The 17,681-nt window shown below is 37.2% G+C and overlaps 1 protein-coding gene across 2 annotated transcripts in view; it reads left to right on the forward strand.

Annotated features, from left to right (window-relative positions):
- Positions 1 to 37: 37 nt before the first annotated feature.
- Positions 38 to 17,681, forward strand: part of APPL1 (adaptor protein, phosphotyrosine interacting with PH domain and leucine zipper 1) — a 33,729-nt gene continuing 16,085 nt past the window's right edge. Inside the window, exons 1-9 of one of the 2 annotated variants that reach the window (XM_037019129.2) lie at positions 38 to 209; positions 6,062 to 6,160; positions 7,364 to 7,423; positions 7,931 to 8,002; positions 10,316 to 10,403; positions 11,852 to 11,893; positions 13,956 to 14,014; positions 16,156 to 16,302; positions 17,171 to 17,253. In XM_037019129.2, coding sequence (XP_036875024.1) covers positions 156 to 209; positions 6,062 to 6,160; positions 7,364 to 7,423; positions 7,931 to 8,002; positions 10,316 to 10,403; positions 11,852 to 11,893; positions 13,956 to 14,014; positions 16,156 to 16,302; positions 17,171 to 17,253 — 704 coding nt within the window. In that variant the 5' untranslated portion in view covers positions 38 to 155. The remainder of the gene's footprint in view (positions 210 to 6,061; positions 6,161 to 7,363; positions 7,424 to 7,930; positions 8,003 to 10,315; positions 10,404 to 11,851; positions 11,894 to 13,955; positions 14,015 to 16,155; positions 16,303 to 17,170; positions 17,254 to 17,681) is intronic. The other variant, XM_037019128.2, reaches the window with a different exon arrangement.

The raw sequence follows: 17,681 nt of genomic DNA on the forward strand, positions 1-17,681 counted from the left end.
GGAGGCGGGGCAAGGAGGCAGGGGGGCGGGATTTCCCGCTCGGCTGCAGGGGAGGGCTGCGCGGGCGGCGACGGTGTCGGCGCCTGCGAGAGGGCGGGCTGGGCTGAGCTGCTGTGGGCGGCCGCGGTGTTCGCTGCCGCCCTCCTTCCGCCACGATGCCGGGAATCGACAAGCTGCCCATCGAGGAGACGCTGGAGGACAGCCCGCAGGTGAGGCGCGGGCGGCGGGGGAGGGCGCGGGGGGGCCGACCAGGGCCTGTGCCGCCGGGGCCGCAGGTGCCGTCCCGGCCCAGGTGGGCGCCGCCGCCCTGCCCCGCCCGTCGCGGGCCGCGCCCTGCGCTGCTGGGGCCGGCCGCCCGCCGAGGTCCGGGTGGGCCTGCGCTGCTGGGCCGAGCGCCTTCGCGGGATCTGGGCCGTCGGTGGGCGGCGACCGAGCCGCTGCCGCCTTTGCCGGGGGCCCGGGGTCACGTCCGCGCGGCGACTCGTGTTTGACCGAAAGTGTGTCGTTAGCGCCGTGCGGCGAGTGATCTGTCCCGAAGATGTCTTCGGAGAAGACGCCCGGCAGGCTTATTTAATGCTTTCTGACCCAGCTGGGGGAAGGAAAAGGGCCCTTTTTCTCGGCGGATGCCGGAAGGCTGTGGGTTCGCGGGTGCGGAGCGTCCCCGCGCGCGGTCGGGCCGACCTGTCACCCGCTGTGCGCGGCGTGGGAGGGACGGCGCCCGTGCAGGCTGGGTCCTGGCCCACTCACCAAAATAAAAGCCCGTGTTTGTGCTTCGCGGTGATGCTGGGGTGGTTGCTCTACAGTCAAGAGACAGGCTAGGAAGACGTAACGATTTCTTGGGTTTTCGATACAGAGGGTGAAGTCAGCTCTGTAAAAGACTGTCACTGGCACGGCGAAACTTCCTCCCGAAGCCTTCCTTTTAACAATAACTGAAGCGATCGGAGAAGACGATGTTGCTAGTTGGCTACCACTTAGAACGAAGAGGATTTTCTGAAAAGTGCATTTAGAACCACGTTCGCACATATTTCATGTTGTCTTCACAGTTTAGTATGGCCCCAAAAGGAGAAAAGGGTTAGATTTCCCTTTTCCTGTGTGACACGTCTGCCATGGGATGTGTGCCAGTTTTAATTGCCAAGTTGAAATTGGGCCCTGATTGTGGAATTGATTTGGGTGTTTTAATGCTGAAGATAAGGCCACTAGCCAGTTGCTTGCTGGTAATGCACTCTTATCGGCCTTTACGGACACAGAAACGCCTGTCTTGGCTTATCTTCACCGCCAGTTCAGATTCTTCATGATTTATAACTTCGTGATGTAAAGTCTAAGCTCTATGTGTTTCAGACGTTTTGCAAAAATGTTGTGGGATGTATTGGTCAGGTGCACTTTGTCCTTTCACTTTATTATATAAGACTCAACAGGTTACCTCACCTTTTTTCTTTTATCTGGTCTTGCTTTTATTGCCCATAAAGATGATACACAGCTCAGAATGGGTAGCATGATGCCCTTGCCATGATTAGTGAGGAGGATATAAATGTCTTGACCCATCTGCCTAATTTCTTGAACTTTTCACACAATTAGTTTACAACTTGAGTATTTTTTTCTGTTTACAAGCATGTGCCACATTCGTATCAGTTGTACAGTACCTTGAATGAAATAGCCATACTGATACTCTTCCAATTTCAAGAAATAATAAATTTGAACTAGGTAGCATTCAGGAGAATTAGTTGTGATAACTGGGACTTAGAATGGAAAGATGCTTGAAAGTAATTCTTAGGAGGAAACGGTTGCAAGAAGGAAAGCCTGGGATATGGGATTCAGAATGTAAGGGTTTTTAGTCTGCACTGCTACTTAGTACCTTCTGCTTTAGGGCAAGTCACTCAGCTTCTCTGAAGCTCAGCTGTTATAGATAGTGAATGTTTTTATTTTTGTACCTACTAGAAAAATGTTTGTTTCAGAGAAATTGGAAGGTACAGAAAACACACTGTAATCCTATTAACAGCTTGCTTTCTTTTCTCTAGTTTTTTTTCTTAAGCATTTTAATGTAACTGAGATTACAGTGTGCATAATTTTTATTTGGCTTTAACCACCTTATAGCTTAAGTATCTTCACATACTATATTCTGAATGTAACTCAGAATGTTTCCTTAACCGATTTAACAGTTTGTCCTGTTGTTGGACTTTTAGAGGCTTTCCGTAGATTAATGCTTTTGACCATATATTTTTGTTCTCTTTGGACTATTTAGGATAGGAGCTGAGTAACAAAGAGTATGAAAAAGTTGAAACCTCCTAATATAGATAAGTTTTTATTAGATCATTTGCTTTTAATCAAAAGTGGCCTGCCATTTGCTATGTAAAAAGTTAGAACCTGGGATTCACGAAAGACTATCCTGAATTACAGTTATCCTTTTTTTAAAAAGGGGAAAATTTGTTCATCCAAATCCAGCTGATCAAACAAACATTTTTAGAATTCTTGCCCAAGCCTACTAGTCTGCAAGAGATCATATTATCTGTTGAGGCAACAGTGTTTTTTCTTTTTTTATTGCAGTATCATATCTTATGTTAGTTTCAAGTATACAACACAGTGGTTCAACAGTTACACATATCATTAAATCCTCCCCCCAACAGTGCAGTTACTATCTGTCAATATAGGAAGATGTTACAGAATCATTGACTATATTCTCTACCCTGTACTACTATCCCTGTGACCAACTTATATTATGATTGAGAATTTTTGTGCCCCTTTATCCCCCTCACTCTTCCCCTTCCCCAACCCCACCCTCCAAGGTAACCACCAGTAACTTCTCAGTATCTATAAGTCTACTGCTATTTTGTTCATTTTGTTTTATTTTTATATCCACAAATAAGTGAAATCATATGGTACTTGTCTTTCTCCTGCCTGGCTTATTTCACTTAGCATAATACCCTCTAGGTCCATCCATGTTGTCAAAAATGGCAAGATTCTTTTTAATGGCTGGATAATATTCCATTGCACATGTATACCACATGTTTATCCATTCATCTGTTGGACACTTTGGTTGCTTCCACAGCTTGGCTATTGTACATAATGTGATAATGTACATAGGGGTGCATATATCTTTTCAAATCAGGGGTTTTGTTTTCTTCAGGTAAATTCCTAGAAATGGAACTACTGGGTCATTTGGTTTTTCTATTTTTAGTATTTTGAGGAACCTCCATACTACTTTCCACAATGGTTCTACCAATTTATATTCCCACCCAAAGTGAAGGAGGGTTCCCATTTCTCCACATCCTTGCCTTGTTATTTCTTGTCTTTTGGATGGTGGCCATTCTAACTGGAGTGAGGCGATATCTCATTGTGGTTCTGATTTGCATTTCCCTAATGATGAGCGATGTGGAGCATCTTTTCATGTGCCTGTTGGCCATCTGAATTTCTTCTACAGAGAAGTGTCTTTTCAGGTCCTCCACCCATTTTTTAATCAGGTTTTTTTTTGTGTGTGTGTATGTGTGTGTGTTGAGGTGTATGAATTCTTTATATATTTTGGATGTTAACCCCTTAATGGTGAACCATTTGTGAATATATTCTATACTGTAGGTTGCCTTTTGTTCTGCTGGTGTCCTCTACGGTACAGAAGCTCTTCAGTTTCATGTAGTCCCACTTGTGCATTTTTTATTGTGTTTCCCTTGCCCAAGGAGATGTGTCCAGGAAAAAATCGCTCATGCTTATGGTTCAAGAGATTTTTGCCTATGTTTTCCTCTAAGAGTTTTATGGTCTTATGTCTTGATCCATTTTGAGTTTACTTTTGTGTATGGAGTTAGACAGTAATCCAGTTTCATTCTCTTGTATGTAGCTGTCCAGTTTTCCCAAGACCAGTTATTGAAGAGGGTGTCTCTTCCCCATTGTATATTCATGAGTCCTTTATTGTATCTTCATTGAAGGTAACATTTTAAGACTACACTAGATACCTTGTCCATGCTTACATGTTGTTTTGAAAACAAACAAAATGAAACTTTGTAATTAGTAAGAATTGACATGATGTTTCAAAAATAATTGTTTTTATGTGTACATAAATATCTTATCAATGACAGATTTATCTATACTAGAACTGTGAAGACAAACTCCAGTCCCAAATGGAGGCTTGCTTGTTCTTTGGCATCATATGAAATGCTCATAGATTATGAGACATATACCCAACCCCAACCCCACCCCAACCTTTAACATCTCTGATATCAAGATGCTTCTTAGAGTTGATGATGTTTTACTTGTAATTGCTTGCAAATGTACAGACTTGGTTGTTTCTCAGAGCAGCATGAATGGACAAGTGCAACCTCTCAGTACTCAGCCAACAAATCAGTTTGACAACCACATGAGGGATTATCAGTCCTGTTGTCTGAAAATAGTCACCTGGTGAAGCAAGTGCCACCATCAAACCCTGGTGAATGGATATCAGTGGTTTGGAAGAAAATATTGGGGACAAATGTGGAGCCCTTCTAAGAGAATAATATTGTCACCTCTCACAGAATAATATTAGATGAAAAATGTAGATATTGATAACTCATGTCGAGAAGTGACTCACAAGAGTTCAACTCTGTGAATAAATTTTAGGATTATATTAAATTTATACTGCTTGTGTTTTCCTTTTTATGTTTCAATGAGAATTATATATGAAATTCTGTCTAAAGGTCTGTTTGTCAAACATAAGAAAATCTAAAATCACAGCTTCATTGCCAGCATTGTTTTGCCTGTGTTAATACTAGTATGTAGCAGTGATGTAGCTCACAGTGAATGCCATGGACTTAATGAAATGGTACCATATTCATTATTTAAAGGTAGCAGCTTATAAAAAACAGTCATCATATAATACTGAATATGATATTACTAGCTTTAAGTAGGGAACCTGTTTCAACCCTCTTTGAGGCTAAGAAGGTTGTTTAAATTTAATTCCACTACAAGTTTTTGCGTAAATGTGTAATTCCTTGCATCAGAATAATAAGTTCGGGGGGGGAAAACTAGGTGGCAGATTTTAAGATTGGCTCTAGCCAAACAAGATTTCCTGATGCTTTCTTTTTTATATCTTAAAATAGCACTTTGAGAAATGGGAGTGGGGCACAGAGCTAAAAAATAAAGTGAATTTGTCAGATCTAAATCTCTGGGGCATAGAGAAGTAGAGGACTGAGAACATGGACTTCATATGCTGTCATAATGATTTTATGCTTTTTAAAAAACCATACTGACTTAGCTTCTTTTTCTGAAAATAGGAAGTTAAGGAATAAGTTGACTTTTAAAAACCAACTTAAAAGGCTGAGGCATAAATTATTTGTACAGTAAAAATACAAGGCTTAGATTTGAAGTTTCTCTCAATGGTTGTTGGTATTTTAATTCTTCCCCTGCCTTTGGGACATAAAAAGTTGAATAAACCTTGGCTTGGTGTGCTGAGTTTCCATACCTCTGATCTTTTTTATTAACATTTGTTAACATTTAATTACAAGTTTTTCCCCCTTAAAATGAGCATAATTTTTATGTGTACATTGTGTGCAAAAAAAAAGAAGGCCTAACAATACAGAAATGTATAAAGAAGGAGAAGAAAAAATAACCCCAAATTCTGCACTCAGAAAAACCTAGTTAGCGTTTTATCAGCTGTTTTGGGGAGCGGCACTATGGTATTAATTTGGATTAGGACAGGGAAGGGTTTGGCACCATTATAATAGATGATGGAAAAAGAAATAATCATACTAAGTTATCCTGAAATTTAAAATATTTATATGTGGAATATTGTTAATTTAGTCTTGAACATTTTGTTGATATGGCCTTAATTTAATTATAGACTTTTTAATTCAGAAGAATGTACCATTGTTGTTCTTCTAAAGTTTGTGTTACAGAGTTGGAAAATCCCTCTTTTAATTAAGTGAAAAATTGAAAGCAAAGAATCCTGATTTCTTTGCATTACTATCAAAAGACATAAAATAGATTAAAACTCAGAATTATTAGAGCTCTCTTATCCTAAGATTTTTCCTTCCTTTAGAAGAAAACATTTTTCCATCTGATTTATGTAATAGTTAACCAACCTAATTGCTTTTATTTTGTACAGACAAGATCTTTACTGGGTGTATTTGAAGAAGATGCTACAGCTATTTCCAACTATATGAACCAGTTGTATCAAGCTATGCATCGGATTTATGATGCACAGGTAAAAAGCTGAAAGCTGATTCAATGCTTTTTAAAAATGAATCTTTAAGCCTCTAAGGACAGAGATGGCATTATTTGTTTACTGGTGCCCAGCCCTGTCCCAGGCTCATAGTAAAAATTATTGTTGAATGGATGAATGACCGTGAACTATTTTGTAATACAGAACTGCAGTTCAATTACTAGTGTATAGTTTGTAACACTACAAAGTGATGAAGATTGAAGCATGTGCCCCTTTCCCCAAACACAGTTAAGGGCTTTCTTAATGAAACTCATTGGTAATGGGGCTTAGCCTAAGATTTGACTGAAAACCTTGTGTTGTCACCAGTCATGTTTTAATCGTACAGAATACTTTTTCTTTTTGAGTAGAGGATTTGAAAGTCGTTTATCTCTGTCTAGTTAGAAGATGATAATAAAAATTAGATGTCACTCTAGGGTAGTGAGAAATTAATTTAAGAAGAAGATGACTAGATATTTTTGTTGACTAGGCATAAGATTGGAGGCTATGTTTACATACCTTAATTATAAGCCTTAACAGCAACCTGAGTTCTATTGTAAACTCTTTGGGATTAATTAAGTATACAAGTGTCATTTCTTCTCATTTTCCCTTCTTTTGGGATTCACACTTTCTTTTTATGCTTAAAAGTTGCTGTGATAGTTTATGTTTTTTCCGTGGGATAGGTCTCTCAAGATTTGATTCTGACCATAGAGAGTAATTTATAAAAGAAAGGTTACTTTTGTCATTATATTCATCACTGAAAAAAAACTTTAAAAAATATTTCCTTCATATGGCTATGTTGCTATTTCTGTGACTAGGTCTGTTACATTTTGATCGTGTAGTATTAAGTGCATGGCTTAGTTTCAACATCCAGAGAGATAATCAGTCTTTAACGTAGAATCTCTTAAAATTTTGCAAAGATTATGTACAGTTTACTTGTAGCTTCAAAGCATTAAGAACTTAATGCATAATTTTTATTAGCTAAAAAAACACACACACCTGGAACACTGCTAAAATTCCTTGATGGTTTTGTTTTCATGGTTTGAGTTTCCCTTTAGTTCCCTTTCCAGTGATTTCATGAGGGGTTTAGAGAACGTTATACAGTATTTATGTTAAATGAGGACTAAAAGTGGCATAGGTATCTTCTACTAAAACTTTTCTCTTACTCAGTAATACTGTATTAATTTGAATGCTTATCTTTTCCCATAGAATGAATTAAGTGCAGCAACACACCTGACTTCAAAACTTTTAAAAGAATATGAAAAACAGGTATCATACATGAAAGTTTTAAAAATGTAATTTAAAATATGCATTTATATGATAATATCTGTATAGATAGAATTTCTCATCAAGAAGCCCAAACTTTTTTGAATTCACAGAAGGTAATTTTTATATGCCATTGAAATTTCATTATAGCCTTATGTCTAATTTTAATGATTTGATGTTAGACACAGAATTTACTTTACCTCTCTTTACAAATAAAGAAACTGAGGCTTGCTAAAGGTTACACAACTGGTTATTGGAGGAATTAAAGCTAAACCAAATCTCTGAACTCCTAGTATGGTGTGCATTCCCATATGCCACATTAATTGGTTATTAAGCAAACATCTAATGTTTACTAATGTGAGCTTCCACTATTTTATTAAAATGACGTTTTTAAAGCTTATTCAAAATTTTAGATGTTTTCTGAAGTTATTTTAAAATGTAAATTATAATGTCATTCCCTAAGAAATACAGCACTGGACCTCTTCCTCATCTCTGTTTCTTACTTTTCAGCGTTTTCCTTTGGGTGGTGATGATGAAGTTATGAGCTCTACTTTGCAACAATTTTCAAAAGTTATAGATGAGGTAAGTGCTTATTTTATTTTGTTTGATAAAGCAGTCTTATAATTAAGTTATCAAGTTTGGGTTTTATGGGGAACTTTTATGATAATATGAGTAAATCTCTATTATAAAAGATAGCTGTTTAAAGAAAGATCTTATTTTCACATCTTGGTGGCTATCTCATAAAGAAATACTTTGTCTGATTAAAACAAATTGTTTTCAAGGACTAAGCATATAGATGTGCTCTCTCTGCTCCCAGTCCCTGGGACATTCAGTCTTTCATGGTGTCATCTGATGTAGGCAGAGAGGAGGTGATCTGGGAGCTGAAGCTAGGCTCTTTGTGGTTTTTCCCTTTGCCATCACGCAACAGCTTACCATTCAGTCCACTAATCCTCCTATCCGGAACAGCCAATATCATTCCTTAATTTCTCTCACTAGTCATCAGGCCCCACTCCCACCCCCAAGAAAAGACCTCGATTCTAGGAGGAAGAAAGCTGGTGAGACATATTTGGAGATCTGCTGTTCTCTGCTAGTGCAGTGAAATCACTTCACATGAGCCATTAGATCAGTCTTTTCTAGTCTCTTATATAGAAAAGCAATTTTTTGAAATATTTCAGTAACTCATTATAGCGAAGTATTGTCACAGATCGATATACAGAAATATTTACAGGGAATGGAGTTTTTTAAATTGTGGTAAAATATACATAATGTAAAATTTACTCCTAATAACATTAGTTCAGACACAGTGTTGTGCAGCTTTACCACTGATGTGCCAGAGCGTTTTCTTCATCATCCCAAAGGAAACCCTGTGCCCATTAAGCAGTCATTCCCCACCCCTCCCCAGTCCCTCAGCTCCTGGCAACTACAAACCTGCTTTCTGTCTGCATGGATATGGCTGTTTTGCCTATTTCAGATAAATGGGCTCATACAATCTATGAATTTTTGTGTCCTGTCTTCTTTCAATTAGCAGAATGCTTTCAAGGTTCATCTGTGCTGTAGCATGTATAAGAGTTTCATTCCTTTTTTTTGGCTGAATTAAATTCCATTGTATGAATATACCACATTTTATTTAGGCATTCATCAGTTGAGGGACATTTGGGTGGTTCTCTACCTTTTGGCTAATGTGACTAGTCCTGCTATGAACATTCATTTATAAGGTTTTTTGAGCACCAGTTTTCAGCTCTTTCCAATATATATCCATGGTAGATTATTGGGTCATATGGTAACTTTATGTTTAGTTTTTTTGAGGAACCACCAAATTGTTTTCCACAGCCACTGCACAATTTTACATCCTACCACTAATGCAGGAGGGTTCCAGTTTTTCTACATCCTCACTAACAATTGTTATTTTCATTTTTAAAAAATTATAGCCATCTAAGTTGGGTGTAAATTGGTATCATGGTAGTTTTTATGTGCATTTTCCTGATGACTAATGATGTTGAGCATATTTTCCTATGCTTACTGGCCATTTGTGTATCTTTGAAGAAGTGTGTACACTAGTCCCGCCGTTATCCTCAGGGGATATGTTCCCAAACCCCCAGTGGATGCCTGAAACTGCAGTAGTACTGCCCTATATATGCTATATTTTTTCCTATACAGACATACTTATGAAAAAGTTTAATTTAAAAATAAGGTATGGTAAGAGATCTGTAACAATAAAATAGAACAAATATAGAAATAAACTGTAGTAACAGTGTGTGAATGTGGTCTCTCTCAGAATATCTTTCTGTACTGCACTCACCCCTCACCCTTCTTGTGATAACATGAGGTGGTAAAATGCCTCATGATGAGAAGAAGTAAGATGAATGATGTAGTCATTGTCAAGTAACATTAGGCTACTAATGATCTTCTGATGACACATCAGAAGAAGGAAAATCAGCTCCTTGGCTGCAGTTGACTGTGGGTAACTGAAACCATGGAGCGCGAAACCGTGGATAAAAGGGAACTACTGTGTTCAGACCTTTGCCCATTTTAAAATTGGGTTTATCTAAATTACTGAATTTAGGAATTCTTGATTCTAGATAATACAAGTCCCTTATCAGATGTGCAATTGGCAAATATTTTCTTACATTCTTTGGGTTGTCTAATAGTATCCTTTGATGCTTGTGCTTTTGGTATTATATATAAGAAATCATTGTCAAATCCAAGGTTATCCAATTTTTTTTCTAAGAGTTTTAAATGGAATTAATTTTACTATATAGTATTTTGTACTACATCACATAATTTTTAGTGCTCTCTTATGTAAAATGTATTAACACCTTACTGGCTTAATTTATGTAACATTGGTTAAATATCCATATAGTTACTTATTTGGCCTTTTGGTCTTTCTTTTACCAGCTTAGCTCTTGTCATGCGGTGCTTTCAACACAACTTGCTGATGCCATGATGTTCCCCATTACCCAGTTTAAAGAAAGAGATCTGAAAGGTATTGAGGTCAAGCTAATGTTTCCTTTCCTTAGCTGTCAGAAAATCAATGCTTGTAAATTGCATATTACTCTCTCCCGTTTCTGACTACAGCTTTCCCACTTGTACTTCAGTCTCTAAACATTTATAGGCACTCTTGCTAGATGTTAAACCAGATACTGAGGAACACTGGTATGGAATACTGTGTCATCTCCCTAGAGGAAGCCTAGAGAAGGAGATGGGTAAACAGATAATTACAATACCTTGTCTCCTATAATGAGTAAGCTGCTGTCTGGACTCAGGATGGTGTCAGAAAGGCTTCACAAAGGATGTGGCATGAGCGCTGATAAAGAACAATCTGCCAGGAGAAGGGTCATTGTTCTATTAGAGGGACTAGAAGACACAAAGATAAGAGTGGTAGAAATACATGGCTTGTTTTGAGAATAGTTGGGAAATTCAGTGTGGCTGCAGTGTTGTATGTGTTGGGACCTGCCAGGAGACAAATGTGGAACTAGGTTAGTTGAACCGAGATCATGCTAAAAATGAGAGAAGCCGGTAGAGGTCTTTAAGAAGTAGAGAGACACAATCCCTTTGTTTCTGGAGGATGGAAGAGAGGATTTGGTGTCCAGGACAATGGGTTAGGGAGTTACGAGAGTGCACTGAGTTGAGACCAAGGCCTGAACTGAGACAGTGGCATGTGAGATGGAGGTGTGTTTATGGGCTGGAGAGGAGAAAGCAGGGAGGACATCTAGCAACCCATGACGAAGTAGTTTTCAGTGGTTTATTTTTTTCCCCTTTTAGGATTACTTGGCTATAAAATGAGTTTCATAGGATTGGCTCTGCTTTCTCATAATTTACAATTTCAGACAGTCATACAGACTAATTTACAAAATATGTAGGTAGAATTAAACCTTGAGCCTACTGTTTACCAGTGGATGCTAAAGTGTTTAAATTATATATAGAATAAAGGCAAATGTATTTTAGAGATGGAGTTAATATTTATTGTGGTGATCCTCAGGATGATTATTTCCAAGGTCAAGAAATAAGGTCTCCTTTCTCAGTCTAAGGGAACTGACTGTTATGTTAACAATAAAATGTTCTTTGTTTCTTATTCAGCATTTGAACTTATTAGTACAGTCAGTATAAAAAAATGAATTAAGAATATGGATTCTGGTACAAAGTCAGAATATTTGCATATCTTAGAATATGCAGTGGTTTTAAAATTTTGTTTTTGTATCATATTACTAATTTGTGGCAAAAAGATTTTCTGTTGGTGTAACTGTTGATAATGAAAGTAAATGTTCCATAGACTAACTGAAAACTTAGAAAAACTCTTTTACTTTGAATTTTGAAATATGAAATATTATTTGTAGTTTTGGTTGTAGCTTAAATGGCAGTTACTATTTTCTAAACAAAATTTGAGATATTTCATAAATTTGCTAAATTGAAACTATTCTTGAACTTTTCCAGAAATACTGACATTAAAGGAAGTGTTTCAGATTGCTAGTAACGGTAAGCTCAGAATACTTTCTGTAGTTCTTTTCTTATATTCCCCCATGTTTACTTTTTTATTCAAGTATAGTTTATATACAATATTATATTGGTTTCAGATGAACTTGGTGATCCATCAATTATATACATTATTAAATGCTGACCATAAGTGTAGTTACTGTCACCGTACAAAGATATGACAGCATTGTGAGCTATATTCCCTATGCTGCACTTCCATCCCTATGACAAAATGATTTTATAATTTGAAGTTTGTACCTCTTTATCTCCTTCACCTATTTTACTGTTCTCCCACCCACATGCTAACAACCATCTGCTCTCTGTTTATAAGTCTATTTATGTTTAGTTTGTTCATTTGTTTTTTTATATATGACATATCAGTGTAAGCATATGGTACTTGTCTTTCTTTGCCTGGCTTATTTCACTTTTCGTAACACCCTCTAGGTCCAACCATATTGCAAGTGTCAAACGTCAGTCTTTTTTATGGCTGAATAATATTCCATTGCATATATGTATCACTTCTTCTTTATCCATCAATGGACACTTCAGTTGCTTCCATATCTTAGCTAATAATATAAATAATTCTGCAGTAAGTATAGGGGTTCATATAACTTTCTGAATTAGTGGTTTTGTTTTTGTTGGGTAAATTCCCAGGAATGGAATTGCTGGGTTGTATGGTGTATTTTTCTTTTCAGTGTTTTGAGAAATCTCCATACTGCTTTTTACAATGACTGGACCAATTTACATTCCCACCAATGGTGTAGGAGGATTTTCTTTTCTCCACATCCTCCCCTATTCTTGTTATTTCTTGTCTTTTGGATAGTAGCCATTCTGACTGGTGTGACGTGATACCTCATTGTGGTTTTGGTTTGCATTTCCCTGATTAGTGATGTCAGTGTCTTTTCATGTGCCTGTTGGTCATCTGTATTGGATGCCCAGTTTTTAATTGGACTATTTGTCTTTTTGGTGTTGAGTTGTAGGAGTTCTTTATATTTTGGATATTAGCCCTTATCATATGTATTGTTTGCAAACGTATTCTCCCATAGAGTAGGTTGCCTTTTTGTTGAGTTTCTTTTGCTGTGCAGAAGCTTTTTAGTTTGATGTCCCATTTGTCTACTTTTGCTTTTGTTTCCCTTGCCTAGGAGACATATCCAGAAAGAAATTACTAATGCCAATGCTGACGTTCAGGAGATTCCTGCCTGTTTTCTCCTAAGAGTTTTTATGGTTTCATGTCTTACATTTAGGTCTTTAGTCCATTTTGAGCTTATTTTTGTGTATGGTGTTAGACAGTGATCCAGTTTCATTCTCTTGCATGTAGCTGTCCAGTTTTCCCAACATCATTTATTGAAGAGACTGTCTTTTCCGCATTGTATATTCTTGCCTCCTTTGTCATGTATTAATTGACTGTATGTGCATGGGTTTATTTCTAGGCGCTCTATTCTCTTCCACTGGTCTGTGTATCTGTTCTTGTGCCAGCATCATACTCTTTTAATCACTGTAGCTTTGTAGTAAAGCTTGAAATCACGGAGCGTGATACTCCCAGTTTTGTTCTTTCTCAAGATTGCTTTGACTATTTGGGGTCTTTTGTGGTTCCCTACAAATTTTAGGATTCATTACTCTAATTAAGTGAAAAATGCCATTGGTATTTTAATAGGAATTGCATTGAATTTGTAGATTGCTTTTCAGATTATGGCCACTTTGACAATATTAATTCTTCCTATTTGTGAGTGTGGAATATTTTTCCATTTACTTTTGTCTTCTTCAATTTCTTTCAAATGTTTTTTCAGCATATGTTGAGATGAGTGATGCATTTCTTTATTAACAAAAATCTGTGGCCAGATTATATATAATAATTTTTAAAAATTAAAAGATGTTTTTACCAATTTAATAAATAGAAACATACTTTAGGGGAAATTTGTGGTAAACATTTAGGTGATCATATGGGAGGGAATTCTTACTTTGCTTTAGTACATTTGTTGAAAAATACACACATGAAGACCTTTTAAAGCATTTATAAGTTTTGCAAAGTACTGTTGTATTGTTAATAGTTGTCTCTGTTTTTTAGATCATGACGCTGCAATTAACAGATATAGCCGATTGTCCAAAAAAAGAGAAAATGACAAGGTGTGATAAATACTTACTCTGTGGGTATCACAATCAAAAACTGTCCATGAAGGGGTCTGGTTTTCCTGCTTAAGAATAGTAGCCAACAGTTACTTCGTATGTTTTGCTCTGTTGCCTTTAGTTTATTCTTGTAGTTGTTTCAGAGCCTTTCTGACAGATGAATTGTCCCTTTAAACAAAGTATTTTTCTTTCGAGAAGATTTTATAAATATAACTTCTGAAAACGTTAGTTCATGCCCAGTATATAGTACTTGCTCCTTTTGCTTTGTATTTTGATGACACTGTATTTGTTTTGTGTTTATTTGACCATGTATATATTTAAACTTACAATAAATACATGGTCTTCTGAGATCAGTGGTTAAAAAGTTGAATTGTTGCATACCTAACAATGAAATTCTGCTGTGAGAACCATCTCAATTCCAGGGAATGAAGACACACACACACACACACAGGCACAACATGCACACTTGAAGGAGTGAAATCCAGAAATATTAGGCTGTGTTTGAGGAGAAATGCATTTGAGTAAAGAACAAAGAGCAGAATGTAACAAGGTCATCTGGATGCATCTTAAGATTATTGCTCTCTCAGCGTCTACTCCAAGGCTTGATGAGTGGCCTCCGCCAGATGTCGGGGTGGAGTGGCCTCTGGGCCTGGGAGTTGGTGTCTGCAGCCTTGGCAGCAGCTGCTTATAAGGACACAGTGACATCGCCGGTCTGGGATTGGGGGAGGGTATTCCTGGAAGAAAAACAGCCTTTGCAGAAGCACATGGTAGAGTCTGGGGAGTGTAGAGGTTATGAGTACCAGCTCCGGAGTCAGATTGCTTGAGGACAAATCTCAGCTTTGCCATTTATTTGCCTGAGGTCCCACACTAGTTACTTAATTTCAAGCCTTTATTTCATGTTGTGAAGATGAAATGAGGCAATGCATGCAGAGTAACTGGCTTACAGCAAGTTTTCATTAAATTCCAGCAATAATTATTGTGAAAATGGAGTGTTTTATGGAGCATTGGATGTATTTGGGGAGGTGTGGCAGACATGACAAGAAATAAATAATTGGGGCCAGATTACTGTGCTGATGGCTTTGAAATTTGTGTTAGAGGGACTGGGCAGCCACCAAAGGACTCTAAGTAGTTGAGTAATACTGCAGTTTTATTACAGAATAAAAATATTAATGTAAATGTGATGGAGACAAGACTAAAGCAATCCAGTGAAAAGGTATCATTGGAATAATTTGCAAAAACATTAAGAGAATCTCAGCTAATGAAATGGAATGTTATATTAATGAAATAAAATGAAATGTTAATGCAAGTGGGGAGGAAGGAATACTTTTGGAAAATATTTCATAAGTAGAATGGATAAGACATGGTAGGAGGAAGAATAAAAAATGAGTCCTAGAATTCTTGGATGATGGGCTGGATCTTGAAATAACTAAAAGAGCTAAGAAACAAAGAGAGGAGCAGGTTTTGTGGGAAAGATACTGTTTCCAGCACATTCTCACTCTCTCTCTCACACAGACACACGCACACCAAGAACCCAGATGGAGATGTGTTTCCTCTGACACTTTGGAGAATGAAAGGCAGGAGATAAAAATTTGGGAGTCATTGGTGTATTGGAGAGTTCTTGGTGCTTGATTTGGTATTCTAAGGAAAGCAAGAATAGGGAAGTCTATGCATATTACATAGTAGTGGTTCAATAAATACTTGTCTGAATAGAAGAACTCAGGGGAACATACATATCTAAGTGTGGGTGAGAAGGAAAACAAGCAAGTATGAGAGAAGGAACAGGAGGGGGAGAACCAGGAGGAGTGACGAAGATCAGATTTACAGTTAATTCCAAACAATTGTCTGCCTTTCCCCTATGTTGCAGACTTCCTCTGCCATGCTCAGTTTAGTCATTGTACCATTCTTAGCTATTAGCAGAGTTTTCCTCTTAATGTGCATTTTTAAAATGAAGTGGTTGGTAGTAAAACAGGAAAACTACCTCAGCCAATATTTTGCAGGATTCCTAAGATCTCAGAAAACCAGAAAGCTATGCACCAAGTCCTGGGGATGCCCTTTTTCTTTTGGTAGGCTCTTCCCCACAGCCACTACTGAAGATAATTTAAAATTAAATTAATAACATTTATTTTACTTTTCATTCCAAGGTGAAGTATGAAGTAACAGAGGACGTCTACACTTCAAGAAAAAAGCAACACCAGACCATGATGCATTATTTTTGTGCATTAAATACTCTTCAGTACAAAAAGAAAATAGCATTATTAGAACCTCTACTTGGATACATGCAAGCTCAGGTGAATACTGTACTGTTTTTAGATTATAACTGTCCTAAAAACTTTATATTAAGTTTGATATTTATATTAAATATAAGGGTATTACAAACTAAGATCAAAACACTCATTTGTGTCTGTGTTTTAAAAACTAATTAAAAAATGTCATCAGAGTGCTATTTTAAGGAAGTTAGGGAGAATGGTTTTCCTTGCAAATGAAGATTTCAAGTATTTTAGGGTAAATAAAACCACTTACCTTATATTTAGCCCTTGTCCATCACAGTTGGAGACAAAGCGAAATGACTTCTGGAGTTGCTTCTATTGCTGGAGCTTCTCCTCACGGCTGCTTCATACTAGATCTGAAAGAGAATGGACAAGTTAGTTTATCTCCTGTTCCTTGCAGAATTCTTGAATTAAAAATAATAGAACCACAATGTCCCAGGAGGTGTGTATCAGGAAGGAGGCTAGAAAATTAAATCTGAGTCATATTGGGCAGCCACTTAAAAAAGGGGTTTAAAGATATCTGAATACTCCTTCAAACATGAGTGCTTATTATTCAAGATATAAAACATTTATCTTAATAGTAAACATGAAATATTTATCCATATAACTTACTTTAAGTTTTTTTAAAAATTTGTTTTTCCAATTTTTATAAATTACTTACGATGTACACGTATTGATCTATAAAAGTGTGTAGAGACATTTGTCTAGCTCCGTCAGTGGCTCCATGCCCAGTAGAAGTCCTTATATACTGCAGCCTATTTTTACACAAATGGGAATGGTCCTTTTTTATTTAAGCATGTATCTTGGAGGCTGTCTATATGATTCACTTGAAGTATTTATGTGTCTGCTTTTGTTGTTCAATTTTCCACCCCCACCCCGTCTTGCCCAGATAAATTTCTTTAAGATGGGTTCTGAAAATCTCAGTGAACAACTGGAAGAATTCTTAACTAATATTGGGACAAGTGTACAGAAGTAAGTTATTTTCTTCCTTAAAATTGAAAGTGAAGTTACAAGAATAAGTTAACAGCTAAATGCCATATTTAACTGTATTTACCATTTAGTTTCCTAAGGGGTCCTTTTCCCTGCCTTGAGAGTGTTCTCCTGTGGCTCACAGATGCTTCTGGGTTTTTTCTCCATCTTTTCCACAGGGTCTGAACGGTAATGTTCAGAAGGGTCAAATCTGATGCTATTTTAGTGATTCTAAACTATGTTTTATGTTTGGATATAACAGACACAATAGTAATTATCCTTATGTGAGTCATCTTCATAATTATCTGAATTGTGGAAGAATGGATGGGGAATTATTTTTTAAAAATCTTGCTTTCCAAGCCATGAAACCTTACAGAGAGAAAGCAGGTCTTTAGATTCAGAAGTCTGAGCAGTGATGGGGTCACCTTGGG

The sequence above is a fragment of the Manis javanica genome, chromosome 3, assembly GCF_040802235.1.
Source record: "Manis javanica isolate MJ-LG chromosome 3, MJ_LKY, whole genome shotgun sequence".
In the NCBI taxonomy this organism is placed as follows: Eukaryota; Metazoa; Chordata; class Mammalia; order Pholidota; family Manidae; genus Manis; species Manis javanica.